The 14,041-nt window shown below is 41.7% G+C and overlaps 2 protein-coding genes across 2 annotated transcripts; one reads left to right on the forward strand and one right to left on the reverse strand.

Annotated features, from left to right (window-relative positions):
- The first annotated feature begins 7 nt into the window (after positions 1–7).
- Positions 8–6,817, forward strand: LOC136429593 (protein downstream neighbor of Son-like). The gene is made up of 10 exons (XM_066419433.1): positions 8–551; positions 1,173–1,295; positions 1,621–1,824; positions 2,192–2,298; positions 3,054–3,110; positions 3,497–3,675; positions 3,995–4,121; positions 4,589–4,720; positions 5,513–5,708; positions 6,096–6,817. The coding sequence occupies exons 1-10, from the start codon at positions 222–224 to the stop codon at positions 6,369–6,371; spliced, it is 1,731 nt and encodes a 576-aa protein (XP_066275530.1). The 5' UTR covers positions 8–221; the 3' UTR covers positions 6,372–6,817.
- A 360-nt stretch (positions 6,818–7,177) lies between these two features.
- LOC136429598 (uncharacterized) lies at positions 7,178–12,675 on the reverse strand. Its single transcript, XM_066419446.1, has 6 exons — positions 12,368–12,675; positions 12,005–12,121; positions 11,539–11,581; positions 9,638–9,732; positions 8,729–8,788; positions 7,178–8,346 (listed from the first exon to the last, which is right to left on the reverse strand). The coding sequence occupies exons 2-6, from the start codon at positions 12,026–12,028 to the stop codon at positions 8,116–8,118; spliced, it is 453 nt and encodes a 150-aa protein (XP_066275543.1). The 5' UTR covers positions 12,029–12,121; positions 12,368–12,675; the 3' UTR covers positions 7,178–8,115.
- Positions 12,676–14,041: the final 1,366 nt, after the last annotated feature.

A 14,041-nucleotide genomic window follows, 5' to 3' on the forward strand; every position in this document is an offset into this window, starting at 1 on the left:
CAGTACAGAGGTTTCATCCAAAAGGCGGGAAATTTGTTGGCCTACTGATTTGTTTGTGCGTATATTTCACACAAATTATCAAGAATATAGCCTTATTTGGACGTTTATAACTCTCTTTATTCTGCATAACACCTTGAGATAACTTGTAAAGTACTTTCTGACGTAAGTTTCTGGAAAACAGAGCCTAAATTACCGTGATCTGACGGAAAAAGAACCCAAATATGTCGTCTGACGTTCCCTCCCCCGACTGGAAAAGACCTCCAAAAGTCATCACGATCAAGCGGAGGAAGAAGAACGGTCAGCCGACCAGTAAGCTAACCGTGCCAGACGGTGTCTTGAGGACGAGGAACGGGTGTGGCTCCTCAGAAGACGCGAGAATGAAGGCGAAGAGGAGAAACCCTTTCGGCTGCGGCTCCGTCACGAAGAGAGCGAACGTTGGGAGGGCTGAGCCTGTGCGGACATTGTCGTCTGATAGAGAGGAAGACAACACGGGGGATGGTGAGGTGGAGGGGAAACTTCTGGCTGGGCTGTCTCAGCTAGACGAGGATCAGGTAATGCTCAATGGGCATGTAGAATAGACGTATATGTACAAAGTGTAGGAGGGTCTGCATGGGGGGACCCTGGCAACCTTAAAATCTGGAGGGCTGGCAACGCCTGACTTGTTCTTGCAAGAAGCTTGGTTCATTATAGTTCATATTCAGGGGGTGTCTGGCAATGATTAGTCTGTGTATACTGACGCAAGGCAAAGCAGACACTCCGTTGTGGCTTTGTGGCAATCACAGGAGTTTGATCAACTACACAGTACAAACAATTTCAACAGTAATGCTTGACGACAAATGCTGGATCTGAAATACATGTAACAAGCTACACATTAAAAAATCAAGCGACCAGTTACACTTCACAAATAATTTATTAACAAGGCTCGATGTTAACTTTGAATCATAGTGGGTAACGTCAACTTTCATAACTCTGATATCTCGATGTTCAGACATTCCTTAGGACTCTATTAGGAGGCCTCGATAACACTTTTTTATGTGGTTTTATTAATCTTTAGGGTGGTCCATTCAGTTAACATTGTAACTGATTTCCAACTGTATTGATCAATAATTTTATGCCATTTTACAATGCCAAGCAGAAGGTTCATGTTTTCCACCTTCTTTGATCACCCACAGAAAATGCAGATATCTTCACCTATGGCTATTGCTGACGTGTGTCCAAACAGGCTGCCTACATCAGATGGTCCATGCAACGGCCATCCAACTACTGATCAACCACCCAAAGACAGTGAAGCACAGGTAATGTTACATGTACTAGAACCCACATGGAAGAAGACATTAGAGAAATAATTGAACTATAAGACGGCTGACTACAGTGCTTGAAAGTAGTGCATTTATTTATTTATGTATCAATAAATACATATCATAAAAATATCATTAGAAAGACTGAAATTACAAAGACAAGAATTTGGTAAGTTACATTCATTTTGTGCTAATGTTAGTTATACAGCTTGTACAGATTTTATTTTTATTTTCTAACTGTAAAACTAGAAAAATAATGTATATGTGTATTGGACCAGAAAAGTTTCTTGCATATAAACCAGTTTGTTTTTACATTTTTAAGGTAGAAGATGCGAAAATGTCAGAAGGTTCGACGACAAAACTTGGGAGCCGTGAACTTCCTGAAGACTTGAGCCTGAAGCTGCGTGTGAGGTTCACCTCGCCCCACCCCTTCACCTGGAGCGGCAGGATCAGGACCACAGACGAGGCCGCGGGGGTCTGTGGGTTTGTCAGGTGCCAGGACAGACACACAATGCCAGATCCTGAAGTAAGGTCATCATCTTAAAGCCACTATTGCATGATTAAGTGAGTGAAGGAGGGAAGAAAGAAGGAAGGAGCAAGGAACAATTAGTCCCCTGTTGATCAGATTTTAGATGACTTTGTACTAATGATTTTGTGCTTCATTGTATCTGTATTGTCAGTATTGAAACCATCCAATCATGGACGAAAAAGACCTACATGTATCTAGCACACTGTAATGGTCTGTGTTGTGTGTAAATGAGGCACTATGCTTCACATGCTGAAGTATCATTTTAGATACTTAGGATACTTTATTTCGTCCAATGGCTATCCTACAATGACTTAAGATATGAAAATACATGTCTGTTTGTCAATTTATTTTGTTCACCATTTAGAGTCAGGCTTCCAGTTTCCAACAGTGTGTGATGACGTGGATCCATCCCAACCTGCCCTGGCTGAGACTGTTCCCGAGGATGGTGTCTTCTAGCAGGAAGGTGGATAGGTAAGACCTGGGAGGGGCTTTCACAGTGTTCTACATTTTCATGCCGATAGCATGAAAATTGATTGACATGCAAAGCTACCAGCTACTGTCTGTAATTCTTGATTAGTTAACTGTAACTTAATTTTAGCTGATTTAACGGTCACTAGTCAACAGCTAAAATTTCATCATCACTAATATTTGATCACTAATATTTGAGACTATAATGTTTGTTCCCACTGTTGAAATTAAGTTGCGTGACCTACTACATTTTCCCCCAACCGCTATATATTCCTGCCGCTATATTAAAGTGATTTTAGAGTAATTGTTAATCAATAGAGTCTGGCATTGGGAGACAGAGAGAGAAGCAAACTACGTTGAATTGTTGACTAAACAGTTTAAGTTGCACTCAGTGTTGTCTTTTATAAGATGCCTAAAAACAGCAGATTTAGTGCTAAAATGCTCATCTGCCTCCTACCGCACCCCCACCCCCCAATTTTTGGACCCCCTGTCTGTAAATCATCGCTAAAAAACCTGCTGCGGCAGTGCTGCCTATACAGCATTTTCTTATCTCACTTTTAATGTAAATCAAGCAGTGTTGACCTCAATGTTGGTGTCCCTGATTTGAATTTTAGTAGATCGTTGCTCAAGTGTACATAGCATTTTAAGATTTGTGTTGAAGTTCTGTCAGCAAGTTTTTATGTATTCTAATGGTAGTCTTTTCATTGAGCAACATATATATTGTTTGATATTCTTATTTTTTTTTTCCTTTAACACAGCAAAGGGCCACCATCAACGATTATCCCAAACATACAAGAGGCGTTAATGTCTGACTGGTGAGTAACTTTGATTGTGAGAATACATAATGTATTAGATAAATAGGAGTGAAAATGAAAATGAAATCCATAATTTGAGACAGCATTTAGCCATTAAATACATGTACATGGTCCACTTTTTGAAGCTATTGCATTTTTCCTTAAAGGGAAATTGTTCAAAATCTTGAATAGTCAAGAAAATTTCCATGGACTCCAGTTATGTCAAAGTCAGGCCTGTCCAAATCAAGTTACCAACTTGGTAAAGCCATTAAATGATGATCGCATGATAGGATTTACACATACACTAGGTAGGTAGGTATAGCAATGTTGCCATAGCGATGATGTATGTAGTAAGTTCGTTGTATCCAACATGGTTAAAAAAAAATGTTGAATCTGTTTTGTTCCAGGACGAACAGTTTCCGGTCCATATTCCAGCTGCTGAAGGCCAAGATGTGCCCATATTTCTATGTGTGTGGACACCAGTTCACCGTGCTGTTCCATGGGGATCAGATAGGTGGCGCTAAGGCCCTGGGTGCACTACTGACTCCAACATCCAGGGGACTCAGGGAGGCTCTGGAAAATGAAGGTAAAAATCACTTTTTATATTATATGTAAATCAGATGATTTCTATAGTTGACATGCAGATGATATTACTTGGGAAATATATGTTTTGATGAAGCCATTTTTGACGAAAATACCAATAGATAAAATCTCTAGATGTTAAGATGATATAAGGTTTAGAACAGCTGACGTCCTTATATATATCTATGGCTATGATTAACAATTACCACTTTTTTTTCAGAAACGTTTTTTACATTTACATTTAAACAAGTTATGGGTGAGTGTGAGCAATGAAAGCAATTGTCGGCACTTTATTTCATTATCTTTTTTCTTGTTCTGTCCAGGAGTCATCTACAAGATGCCCCTTGCAGCAAAACAGCCTGTGCCGTCTGGTGGTCCAGGTTCCAGCAGAAAGTTGAGCACAGATGTCCAGCAGGAAGAAAATGGGAGTGAGCCATGTCCAGTGAAAAGGTACCTTTTTCTTCGGACAAAACTTTTCTAAAATGTCAGTGTTATATAATGATTGTATCTTCCAAATATTCTGGTTGAGAATACTCAAAACCCAAGTGTAAGCCAAGAGACTGATTGGTGCCAGTTTGCACCACTTGCAAATGCCTTTTGCATTTTGGCGCAATTTAGGGCCGTCCAGTGAGATACCCACATTACCCATCAACTGATCCATGATTATCTCCATGAAAAATGGAGATATTGTTTTTGGCGTGTCTGTTTGTCTGTCTGTCCGTGTGTGTGTGTGTGTGTTTCTGGACTATTGTAGTCAGCACAACTCAAGAACCTCTGGATGGATTACAATGGTATTTGGTATGTGGGTGGGTGTTGTGAAGCCAAAATTCAAGGTCAATTTTGGGCCCCCTGGTATGTGACCTTGGTACTGCAGCAGAACTTCAATTTTTGTATCTTTTGTTGTTTACTATTACTAGAGATGACATGAGTGATGACGATGATGATGATGATGACATCACCATAGATGACTCAGGAGCATCCTGCTGGTTGGAGAGCATGGGGCTGGACAAGAGCAGCTTTCCTGAGTTAGACCCCAGGAAGGTCAAAGTGTATCCTTTCAACTAGTCCAGGCCACAACAGGCCTTCTAACTTATCAACTGGCCTTGTGGTTAGGGTTGTTCACTCAGATCCTGGCGGTACTCAGTTTAGATTCCTGACAGGCCATGATGTTTCATTGATACATTTAGCATACAATATTTATGTTTTAAAAGTCAACTAGTCCGAGACACAAAGAACTTGGTTTGTTTGTTTCTTTGTTTGTTTCTTTGTGACAGTGATTGTTGTCCACAGTTCTGCAATTGGCATTTGAATGCTATGCACGTCGAGGGCACGAACTGGAAGGTAGTTTCAAGAAGTCTATGCCACAACTGGCATTGTCTGGCATAATGGCTACAGCATTTCGCTCAGAACCAAGAGGTACTGGGGTTCAATCCTCTGATCACATGCAACGATGTTGTGATGTTGTGCCCTTGGGAAAAGGCACTTTACTTGACTTTCCTTTACTCCAATCAGGTGTAAATACATGTAAGTACATTTGTAGCTAGCTTCAGCTAGGGACATTAGATGTTGAATAGAGGTCTTGTGTCTGAGGAGAGCCAGAATGACTAACAGGAAGGTACATAAAGACCATTCAAATTCTACCACTGGATAAAATTCAGAGATTTACTTCCGAACGTTTCAAGTGACATCCATCACTTTTCTTCAGTATCACTAGTGGTGTTTTTAAGTTCACGGTAGAAACATGTCGTCTACAATTGTTAGATTAGTGATATATTGGAGGCACATCTTCGAGTTATAATAAAATTTGAGGATTTACAATTTACCTTGACTCCAAACACCAGTCAGAGGAGCAAGATGAAGACGGTGGACCATTTCCCAGAGTCCCTTGTGCAGGTGAAGGGGGGCGACGCCCAGGCCCTGTTCAACTTCCTCATCAACAGCAAGAGTCTGGTCACCCAATCAGGGCCTCTGGCCGGGGTACCGCCCACTATTCTGGCTCCTATAGCCTTCGAGGGGGCAACGCTACGGGCACTGAAGGTTTGTTACCTCCATTAAAGATGGAGGTATTGTTTTTTTTTGTGTGGGTCTATTTCCAAATACTTTTGGTCAGCATATCTCAAGAAGGTCTGAATGTATTGAGATGACATTTCAATTGATAAAGAATTTCCTTCATTTGACAAATTATTTTGTTTGTTTTATTGTCTTTCAGATAATACATTTGTAGTAGTATTATAGTACTATTGTTCATTTCATAACGTAATAGGTCATACAAATCTAATTTTGATTGTTCAATGTTCGCTTAATAGTCCCATTCCATATGAAAGGGAGTAAATAAAGTAAAGTAAAGTAAAGCAGTCATCTTCGACTGAGTTGAAGGATGACACTTCTTCAACTCAACGTCATGTATTTCTTTCCTATCCAAAGGTAAAACAAGGCAGCATCCGACAGACCGAAGCTGGCAAACTGACCCAGGTCAACAGCCTGGAGGTCAGTGGCCCCCTGCTCCCTCTCCAGGTGAAACAGCTGTGTTCCCTATTCCAACACTCACAACAAGGGGACTTCAGCGCCACTTTGAGCACTCACGAAGCAACGGCAGCTTTCAACCGTATCAACAATGCAGAATCGGGGATTGAAGAGGGGTGTACAGAAGATATAAAGGAGTTTGTGTGTGAGAATAGTTTGTATAAGTGGACATCATGATACATAAAAAATGCTAGGGTGTCTTTGCTAGGGTTGGTCAGGTAACCAGAAACACAACAATTTGTTCTCCTAGGATACATGTATATATTAGTAGTAGCTTACAAGAGGACTCGTATCTGTTTTTACTAAGTGATTTGTTGAGCAAAACTGTGAATTTTAAGTGTTAGACATGGTGAAGTTAATAGTTTGTCTATCCCCGAGAGAATGAATTTGACCATTTTTGCTCCCAGAAACTCTGTGTATACCAAGGTACCATTAGACTCCAGTTCAACATAATTTTGTTTTATACCCCAGAACCAACATGTTAAATTGATGTTGCCTCAGCTTTTTGCTGCCTATGATTGGCTTATTTTGCGTGATATTTATTTCAAATGATTTGATGTATGAACTCTCCCACTGTTAATCATTGAAAGTTGAAATATAAAGCACAATTTTTCAATACACAACATATAGTACTGTATATTGTTTGTCTCTGGTCTTGTTACATGTTACATACATAAGGTATATCCTCGTAATTTTAAAATGGGGTAGGCTTATCTTTAAAGGTGTTTCCTTTTGGAAAGTTATATTTTTCATCAACACCTTAAAAGATTACAATACTTTCTTTTCTTTAGGCGCATCTAAGAAAGCAGAAAGATCTTAAAACCTTCTTTTTCCTTGGGGAAATACCAGGTACATATTTTGTGTCAGAGGGTTACAAATGAAATATCCTTTGTGTTGAAATAGCTGATTATCTGACTAGCTATTAAATTAAAACTTGATTTACATGTCATTCAGCACCACGGACAGGAAAACCATTCTTGATTTATTTCTTAAGATTGTTTATCAGGCAGCAGTGTGGTCTATGCTATACTAGTTTGTAGTTCAGTTAGTTTCTCCTTCTACTAGTCTTCACTTAGTCGATGAAGGTTTAACATCCAAGATACTTGGTGAATGCTACCTTAAACGTCTGACCATTTCCAAGTATATCCAGTTGCTTGCTTGTTACTTTGAGTTCACTTAGTCTAATGTACATGAGGTATCAATGGTAAATGGCTTATTTTTCTCCTTTTCACTGATCTACACTAGTTTTCACTGGTCTACCATGATTTACACCAGTTTTCACTACACAACAATTTCCACTGTCTTTTTCAAAATGGTTTATTCAAAGCACACAAATATCAAGAACACAAGATTACAGATGGCGATATAAATAATCTACAATCTAGTTTGGGCCTAGATTGAGTTCAACGAATACGGCGAAAGCCAATAAATCACATAAATTTGTGCTGTACAATAAACACAACATTTGTGACAAAAATTAGGTACTGTGCCTTCTGACAATCTGGAGTGTTCCTCCCCTGGAGTACTCTCGCCTCTGTTCTCAATCAGTGTCAGTGGTGTACTCCACCGGAGTGATCTGGAGCACTCCTTCCTCCAAAGTACCCTTGCCTCTTTTATTTATCTGTATCAGCGGTGGACTCCACAGAAACAATCTGGAGTGTTCCTCCTCCGGAGTACTCTCGCCAGTGTTCTCAATCTGTATCAGTGATGGACTACACAGAATCAACCTGGAGCGCTCCTTCCTTCGGAGTGCCCTGACTTGCCCCTGTTCTAAATCTGTATCTATGATGGACTCCACAGGAGCAATCTGGAGTGTTCCTCCTCCGAAGCACCCTCGCCTCTTTCTTAATCTGTATCAGTAGTGGATTCCCCTGGAGCAGTCCGGAGTACTCATTCCTCCGGAGTGCCTTCTCCCCTGTTCTCAATCTGTATCAGTGATGGACTCCACGGGATCAACCTGGAGCACTCCCTTCTCCGGAGTACCGTTGACCTTGCTCTCAGTTTCCATCATAGAGGGGCTCCGGAGAAGCAGCCCGGACTCCTTCCTCCTCAGAAGCACCTTCGCCACGCTGTTGAACCCGCACGACTCCAGAGCTGTGGCCAGTTCCCGGAAAGCGTCGTTCCCCTTAGCCTGGCTGCTGCGCCAGTGCACCTGTAAGGAGTAACAGAGAGAGGCTCTTCGGTGGAAAGTGAAGACAGACTCCAGAAGTTGCCGTGGCGGAGAAACGATCTTTATTCCACACTCACTAGAGTCGGTCTGTCTCCTCTAACATACTCTCTTTTGTTTATGTGTTTCACAACAGACGCTGCTGATACTAAAGCCATGATTCCGCAATATTCAAGATTAGTCATAATGGGCGTGGTAACTGACTAAAAGGTCTCAGGTGCACGGGACAGCCTAAATCCGTCTTGCACAGACCCGTAGTCTTAGTCACACGCACAGTCACGCTGAGTGTCCATTCCTTAGAGATCTAAGGGATCTATCTACTTACGCACAAATTTCGTTATGCGCTACTATGATTTATATTACGCACCAGCATCTGAAAGGCGGCCTCGTCCCTGTCGTCCGGGAACTGCCGCCGTAGCTTGCTGACCTTGTTTTTATAAAACCAGAAATAAATAGATACATAGAAGATGGTAAGAAGGAAAAAGAATCAAGCAAAGATATAATGATACATAAAGTGACAAATAGACGTATGCAATTAACACATCAATTTAGGGTCCAGTTTTACTTTCTGTAAGCGCAAGTAGAAGTAACCCTCAAATAATCTCACATGCTATTTCTGGTAGCACACGGATAAATTAATATGAATCTTGTACTGCAAAACGTCCAGTTTGAGTAATGAAGTCCTGAGTTAAACCTCCCTCTCACTGAACCCGCGGCACGCTGGCGGCATCACTGCGGCTGATCGAATTGACAAAGCACTCAACGAATTTCACTGACAAAAACGAATCTTTTTAAACTTTGTGTGTTCTGTTGTCTTTTTGGTCATACTTGTACGTTTTGAATGATAATCCCATTATAAAGTCAAGGGTAACACAAATCCAGTTTAGGACGCAGCGACGCCGCCAGCGTGCCGCGGGTTCAGTGAGAGGGGGGCGTAAGGTACATTATCTTACAATTCATCATAGATGACCAAAGAGATAATCCACACAGTAGTAAATGTTGATAAGCACTGTCAGAAAGAATGTAATGTCAAACATGTGCCCTACGATACTCTCCAAGCAGAGGATGGGTTCCGGCAGGTTTTTGACGTGTTTTAGGCGTTTTTGTCGGGCTTTCTACTTTGTCTTCTTTTTTGCCTCTACAGACCTAGATACAAAAAAATGACAAAGTAGAAAGCCCGACAAAAACGCCTAAAAACACGCAAAAAAAACTGTCGGAACCCATCCTCTGCTTGGAGAGTACTAGTACCCTACGATCCTTGAAAGTTATTACTGACCTTGGCCCGGGAGACGTTCGCGGCTCGCGCCACCTCCTCCCAGCTTCCACAGATCAGGTGCGCCAGCCAATGAAGAACGGCGTTAGTTAATGGACCTGTAGGAACAGCCAATGAAGAACGGCGTTAGTTAATGGACCTGTAGGAACAGAGATCAGGTGCGCCAGGCAATGAAGAACAGCGTTAGTTAATGGACAGGTAGGAACAGAGATCAGGTGCGCCAGCCAATGAAGAACAGCGTTAGTGAATGGACCTGTAGGAACAGAGATCACATGCGCCAGCCAATGAAGAACGGCGTTAGTGAATGGACCTGTAGGAACAGAGATCACATGTGCCAGCCAATGAAGAACAGCGTTAGTTAATGGACCTGTAGGAACAGAGATCACATGCGCCAGCCAATGAAGAACAGCGTTAGTTAATGGACCTGTAGGAACAGAGATCACATGCGCCAGCCAATGAAGAACAGCGTTAGTTAATGGACCTGTTGGAACAGAGATCAACGGTTTGAGTCACGTCACCATTTTTTAAAAATCTGATCAGATGATCGGTAATAAGGACCAATGTGTGCGATTTTGTGTACGTAAATCTTTCGGGATCTGATATGTAAGGTGCTGCCACAAATATACGTGAACAATCTGAGAATCACCCGTTCTGCCGTTAGAAATCCCGATTGGAGTCTAGATATTCCCTAAAAAGACAGTCATAACTTTTCAGCATTGATTCAGTTCCTTTTGAATCAATGGATGGACTTAGAATTTAGGGTTTATAAACGAAAGAGCAACTTAGCTTTTGTTTTGATTCTTTCTTGACCTATTTATTACAATCACACATACAATAGATTTTGCTTCGCTGTCAGTTCAAATGTGGTGCAAATGAAAACTTTTTTTTAAAGTTACAACGCGGATGGTCGGTATACCGCTGGAATCACGTATCAAAGTATCACTTATATAGCTTGGATAACAATCCGATATCTCGTTTGGACAAGAAAGTCAACAGTTTCTTTGTTTAATAGTTCTAAATAAATATACGCACTCACCGCAAAGTAGACAACAACGATATCGGTTTAGATTGCAAAAGATATCGGTGCAATGCCGAATCTTCGCCATGTACATGTCCGAGGGCAAAGAAAAGTAATGCCATTAATTTGTTCATCTTTTAATGAAATTAGCTGAAATGTGGCGCAGCAGTATACCCCACATCTTCTTGAGACTGAAATATCTCGATTTGTTGTTCAGATATGTGTATTCACATTCAGTTGATTTCAAGATAACCCTATGACCTGCTATATGATACTAATGATTTTATTTTTTGAATCGCCCTCGATTTTGAAGATATAATTCATATAATGAATGAAGACCTTTATTGCACATTTCTGCCACACTTGGCTAAGTACATGTCACAGCAGAACCAAAATAACAAGTACAGTTAACGGATATAAAAGAATATGACTATATCATTAGATAAATTCTACTTCTCCTCGCTTTTCGGTTATAGATATAAAAGAACAGAGTCGTGTTTTCCAATGGGAGGTTTGTCTAGTCGCATTAGGAATATGAATTTTTGCACAGTACTTAAATGTGTGAAGTAGGGAAATAGGTATAACGCTATAGCTAGAACTCTCTGCATATACAGATACGTTCATTGCACCACGCACACCTCCATAGAAAATAACACTACCTAAAGTTCTGGCAACAGCTCTTATGTACAAATCGGCTGATTGTAAGTGGTTCGTACTAGCATAGAGCGACTATAGTTGAAGTGTTCGTGTAGCTCTGTGGTCAGCAAGCTACATGCACCATTTCAAGGGTGATCTGAACGCAAACTAACGAACAACATTACCCAATGTTGGTTCAATGACCACCATCAATAGTCTGTATTTACGGGTAAACAGTGACAGAACGCACCTGTGGACTCTCGGGGTGTAACGTGGGCCGGAGCTTGTTTCTCCTGCAAAAAAAACATTTGGCCATGTTAAATCTCACAATAAACTACTTTTAAAAGAGTACAATTCTATAACCTGGCATCCAGTCTACCGTGGTTTGGCCGGGCTCCCTTCGGGACAGAAGGGGCTCTCTGCCGCCGGCGTAATCTTTGGCACCCGGCCGGTAGTAGTTTTACGCGGTATGACTTTAATTGGTCAACCACGGGAAATTCTTAACTACTACCGCGTAAAACTACTACCGGGCGCCAAAGATCAACCCAGCGGTAGAGAGCAGCTTCTGCTCCGAATAGAGCCCGGCAAAACAACGGTAGACTGGGTGACAGGTTAGTACCATTCTACCGTGGCCACCTGTGCGGTAGAGAAACTCATAAAACCGCAATACAAAGTCACATCAAATTCTGTAGTTGCTGTTACGTTGTAATTAGTACATTTTTCTGCTGCTCGACGTCCATGGCATGGGGTATTCTCTCTACGTAATGGTCGCTCCAGACGGTACCAAGTCGACCTCAGCGCAGTGCAGGGACGCTCTTAGGGTACTGGTTAGTCTGTAAATGAGGACAAAATACTGATTAGCAACTGGGCTTGACTACTAGTACTATGCAGAGCTTTATAGCCTATCTTAGTAATCATCTCTTTTCGTGGCTTCTGTTCACTACAGCATGTGTGTTATAAAAAAACACGTCTAACGATGCATATTCAGACAATTTTACGATATCATACCAAGTTTACGATATCATACCGCCCACACTGACTGATAGATAATGAGTCCTATATAGAAGCACATTCCGTACCTGCCCGAAAGTAAAGTCTGTCGCGGTTAGTGTGTGTCGGAGTCTTCTGTAAACCTGGTTCACCCTCTTCTAACCGGCGACACAGTGCTAGTGTCAACAACCGTCGGCCGAATTTTTCGATCGCCAAGGGGTTGCCGAATTTGATATCGCCAGAGAATCGAGCGTATGTTTCAACTAAAGATCTACCATGTTACATTGGACAGGGGCTAGGAGACCTGTGAACATGGGCCGAGTTAAGAATCGTGCAGTAATCAGGAGAAAACCGCGTATTGCTGCCGAAAATGTCATTTTATAACTCGCAAACCTGTTGTAGGGGTTGTCGGTCTTTTTTTCTGCTGTGTGGCGCCTGCTTAACAGCGAGTCATAATATTGGCAAAAGAAAGCTGCTGATGTTTTTTTCGTCATCCGGCTCACTTTACTCTCGCCCCTTTACGAAGCGTGTGTGTGTTTTTACGCACGAAGTACTCCGGGCTTAAGAACGCTGTGTCGCGTTACCCCGCCCGTAACAACAGACTATAGCCAGAGACGACCCAGATTACGGCGTTTTTGTCCTCTAAATGTATATAAGCAAGTGTTTAAATAAGGTCTCACCAGAATTGGAGATGGCGTCAGTCTGGAACGGTAAGCAGCAGCTCGTGTGGCTTATAAAATGGCAAGCTGTTTTTCTTGTGTTGTAATTCCACCGAACGGCGCTGTCACATCCGTCTTAGGACGTTTTAGTCGAGCCTACGACTGTAGTTGGCAGAATCGACTGCCAACAAGGAGCCACGACATCATTTCCCGTCAGCCTTCGTAAACCTGCTTCTCCTAATGGGTCAGTGAAGTCATGCTTGTCTCCAGCATTGGTGTTTCTGACCAAGAGTGAAGATATGCTGCTACAGTAACAGCAAGTTCAGTGGCAGTGCTCAGATGAGTGGCCTCCTACGGCCTTGCACTGAACGAGTTCGTTAAAAGGTCACATCCACATCTGCACCACGGTTGCCCTCAATCTACCGTCGAAAGCGTATCGTCCAAAAATGTGTCCGGGCCATTATAAACTAAGTCGGGTTGAAACAGTCAAGGACACCTATTCAACACTAATGCCCCCAGTAGCACACTAACAATACACGCAGTTTATATCTCTGACGCACTGCGCACAGTGTATTGACTGACACGCACTTACATATCAAAAAGTCATTAAGGGAAGACAAATCATTTTACTATGATAGCGAACAATTTGGAAAAGCTTTGGCCTACTAATGCATTTTATCTATTAACTTGCTGTTGTTAAGCCGTTGCCTTTTTTATTATAGACAGTTTACTTGTGTGTTATAAGCTCTAAAGCCCTATTGTTTTGAAACACATGAGACCGAATGTACATTATCCAATCGCCATTATATCATACAGTTGCTGTGAAACGATAATATTGTGTCGCCGAGCTTTATAAATGCGCGCTCAGTACATATTTGCTTTGTTTTTTCCTTAGAAGGTTTGAACTAGAAATATACCTGGCAACATTTGATACATTTTCAAATTCACTGTTAGTTCGCCAGAGGTCCATGTTTTGTTAGCGTTCGTGTGTCTTTGCTCTGAAGAAGCTACGATCACCAAATTCGAATGGTAGAAAGCTCTTGTACACGAAGAAATAATGGTACCAACATAGCCGGCCTTTGAGAACAACATTTAGTTGTTGTT

This window comes from Branchiostoma lanceolatum, chromosome 1, assembly GCF_035083965.1.
Source record: "Branchiostoma lanceolatum isolate klBraLanc5 chromosome 1, klBraLanc5.hap2, whole genome shotgun sequence".
NCBI classification, from domain to species: Eukaryota; Metazoa; Chordata; class Leptocardii; order Amphioxiformes; family Branchiostomatidae; genus Branchiostoma; species Branchiostoma lanceolatum.

What these genes read in the sequence shown, in the direction of transcription:
- LOC136429598 (XM_066419446.1), bottom strand. Translation starts at nt 12,028, where the DNA reads ATGGACGTCGAGCAGCAGAAAAAT. An exon ending in TACACCCCGAGAGTCCACAG is followed by an intron (nt 9,733 to 11,538) that starts GTGCGTTCTGTC and finishes CTGTTCCTACAG; the next exon opens with GTCCATTAACTAACGCCGTT. An exon ending in AGGCCGCCTTTCAGATGCTG is followed by an intron (nt 8,347 to 8,728) that starts GTGCGTAATATA and finishes TACTCCTTACAG; the next exon opens with GTGCACTGGCGCAGCAGCCA.
- LOC136429593 (XM_066419433.1), top strand. Translation starts at nt 222, where the DNA reads ATGTCGTCTGACGTTCCCTCCCCCGACTGGAAAAGACCTCCAAAAGTC. An exon ending in TCTAGCAGGAAGGTGGATAG is followed by an intron (nt 2,299 to 3,053) that starts GTAAGACCTGGG and finishes CCTTTAACACAG; the next exon opens with CAAAGGGCCACCATCAACGA. An exon ending in GAGGCGTTAATGTCTGACTG is followed by an intron (nt 3,111 to 3,496) that starts GTGAGTAACTTT and finishes GTTTTGTTCCAG; the next exon opens with GACGAACAGTTTCCGGTCCA.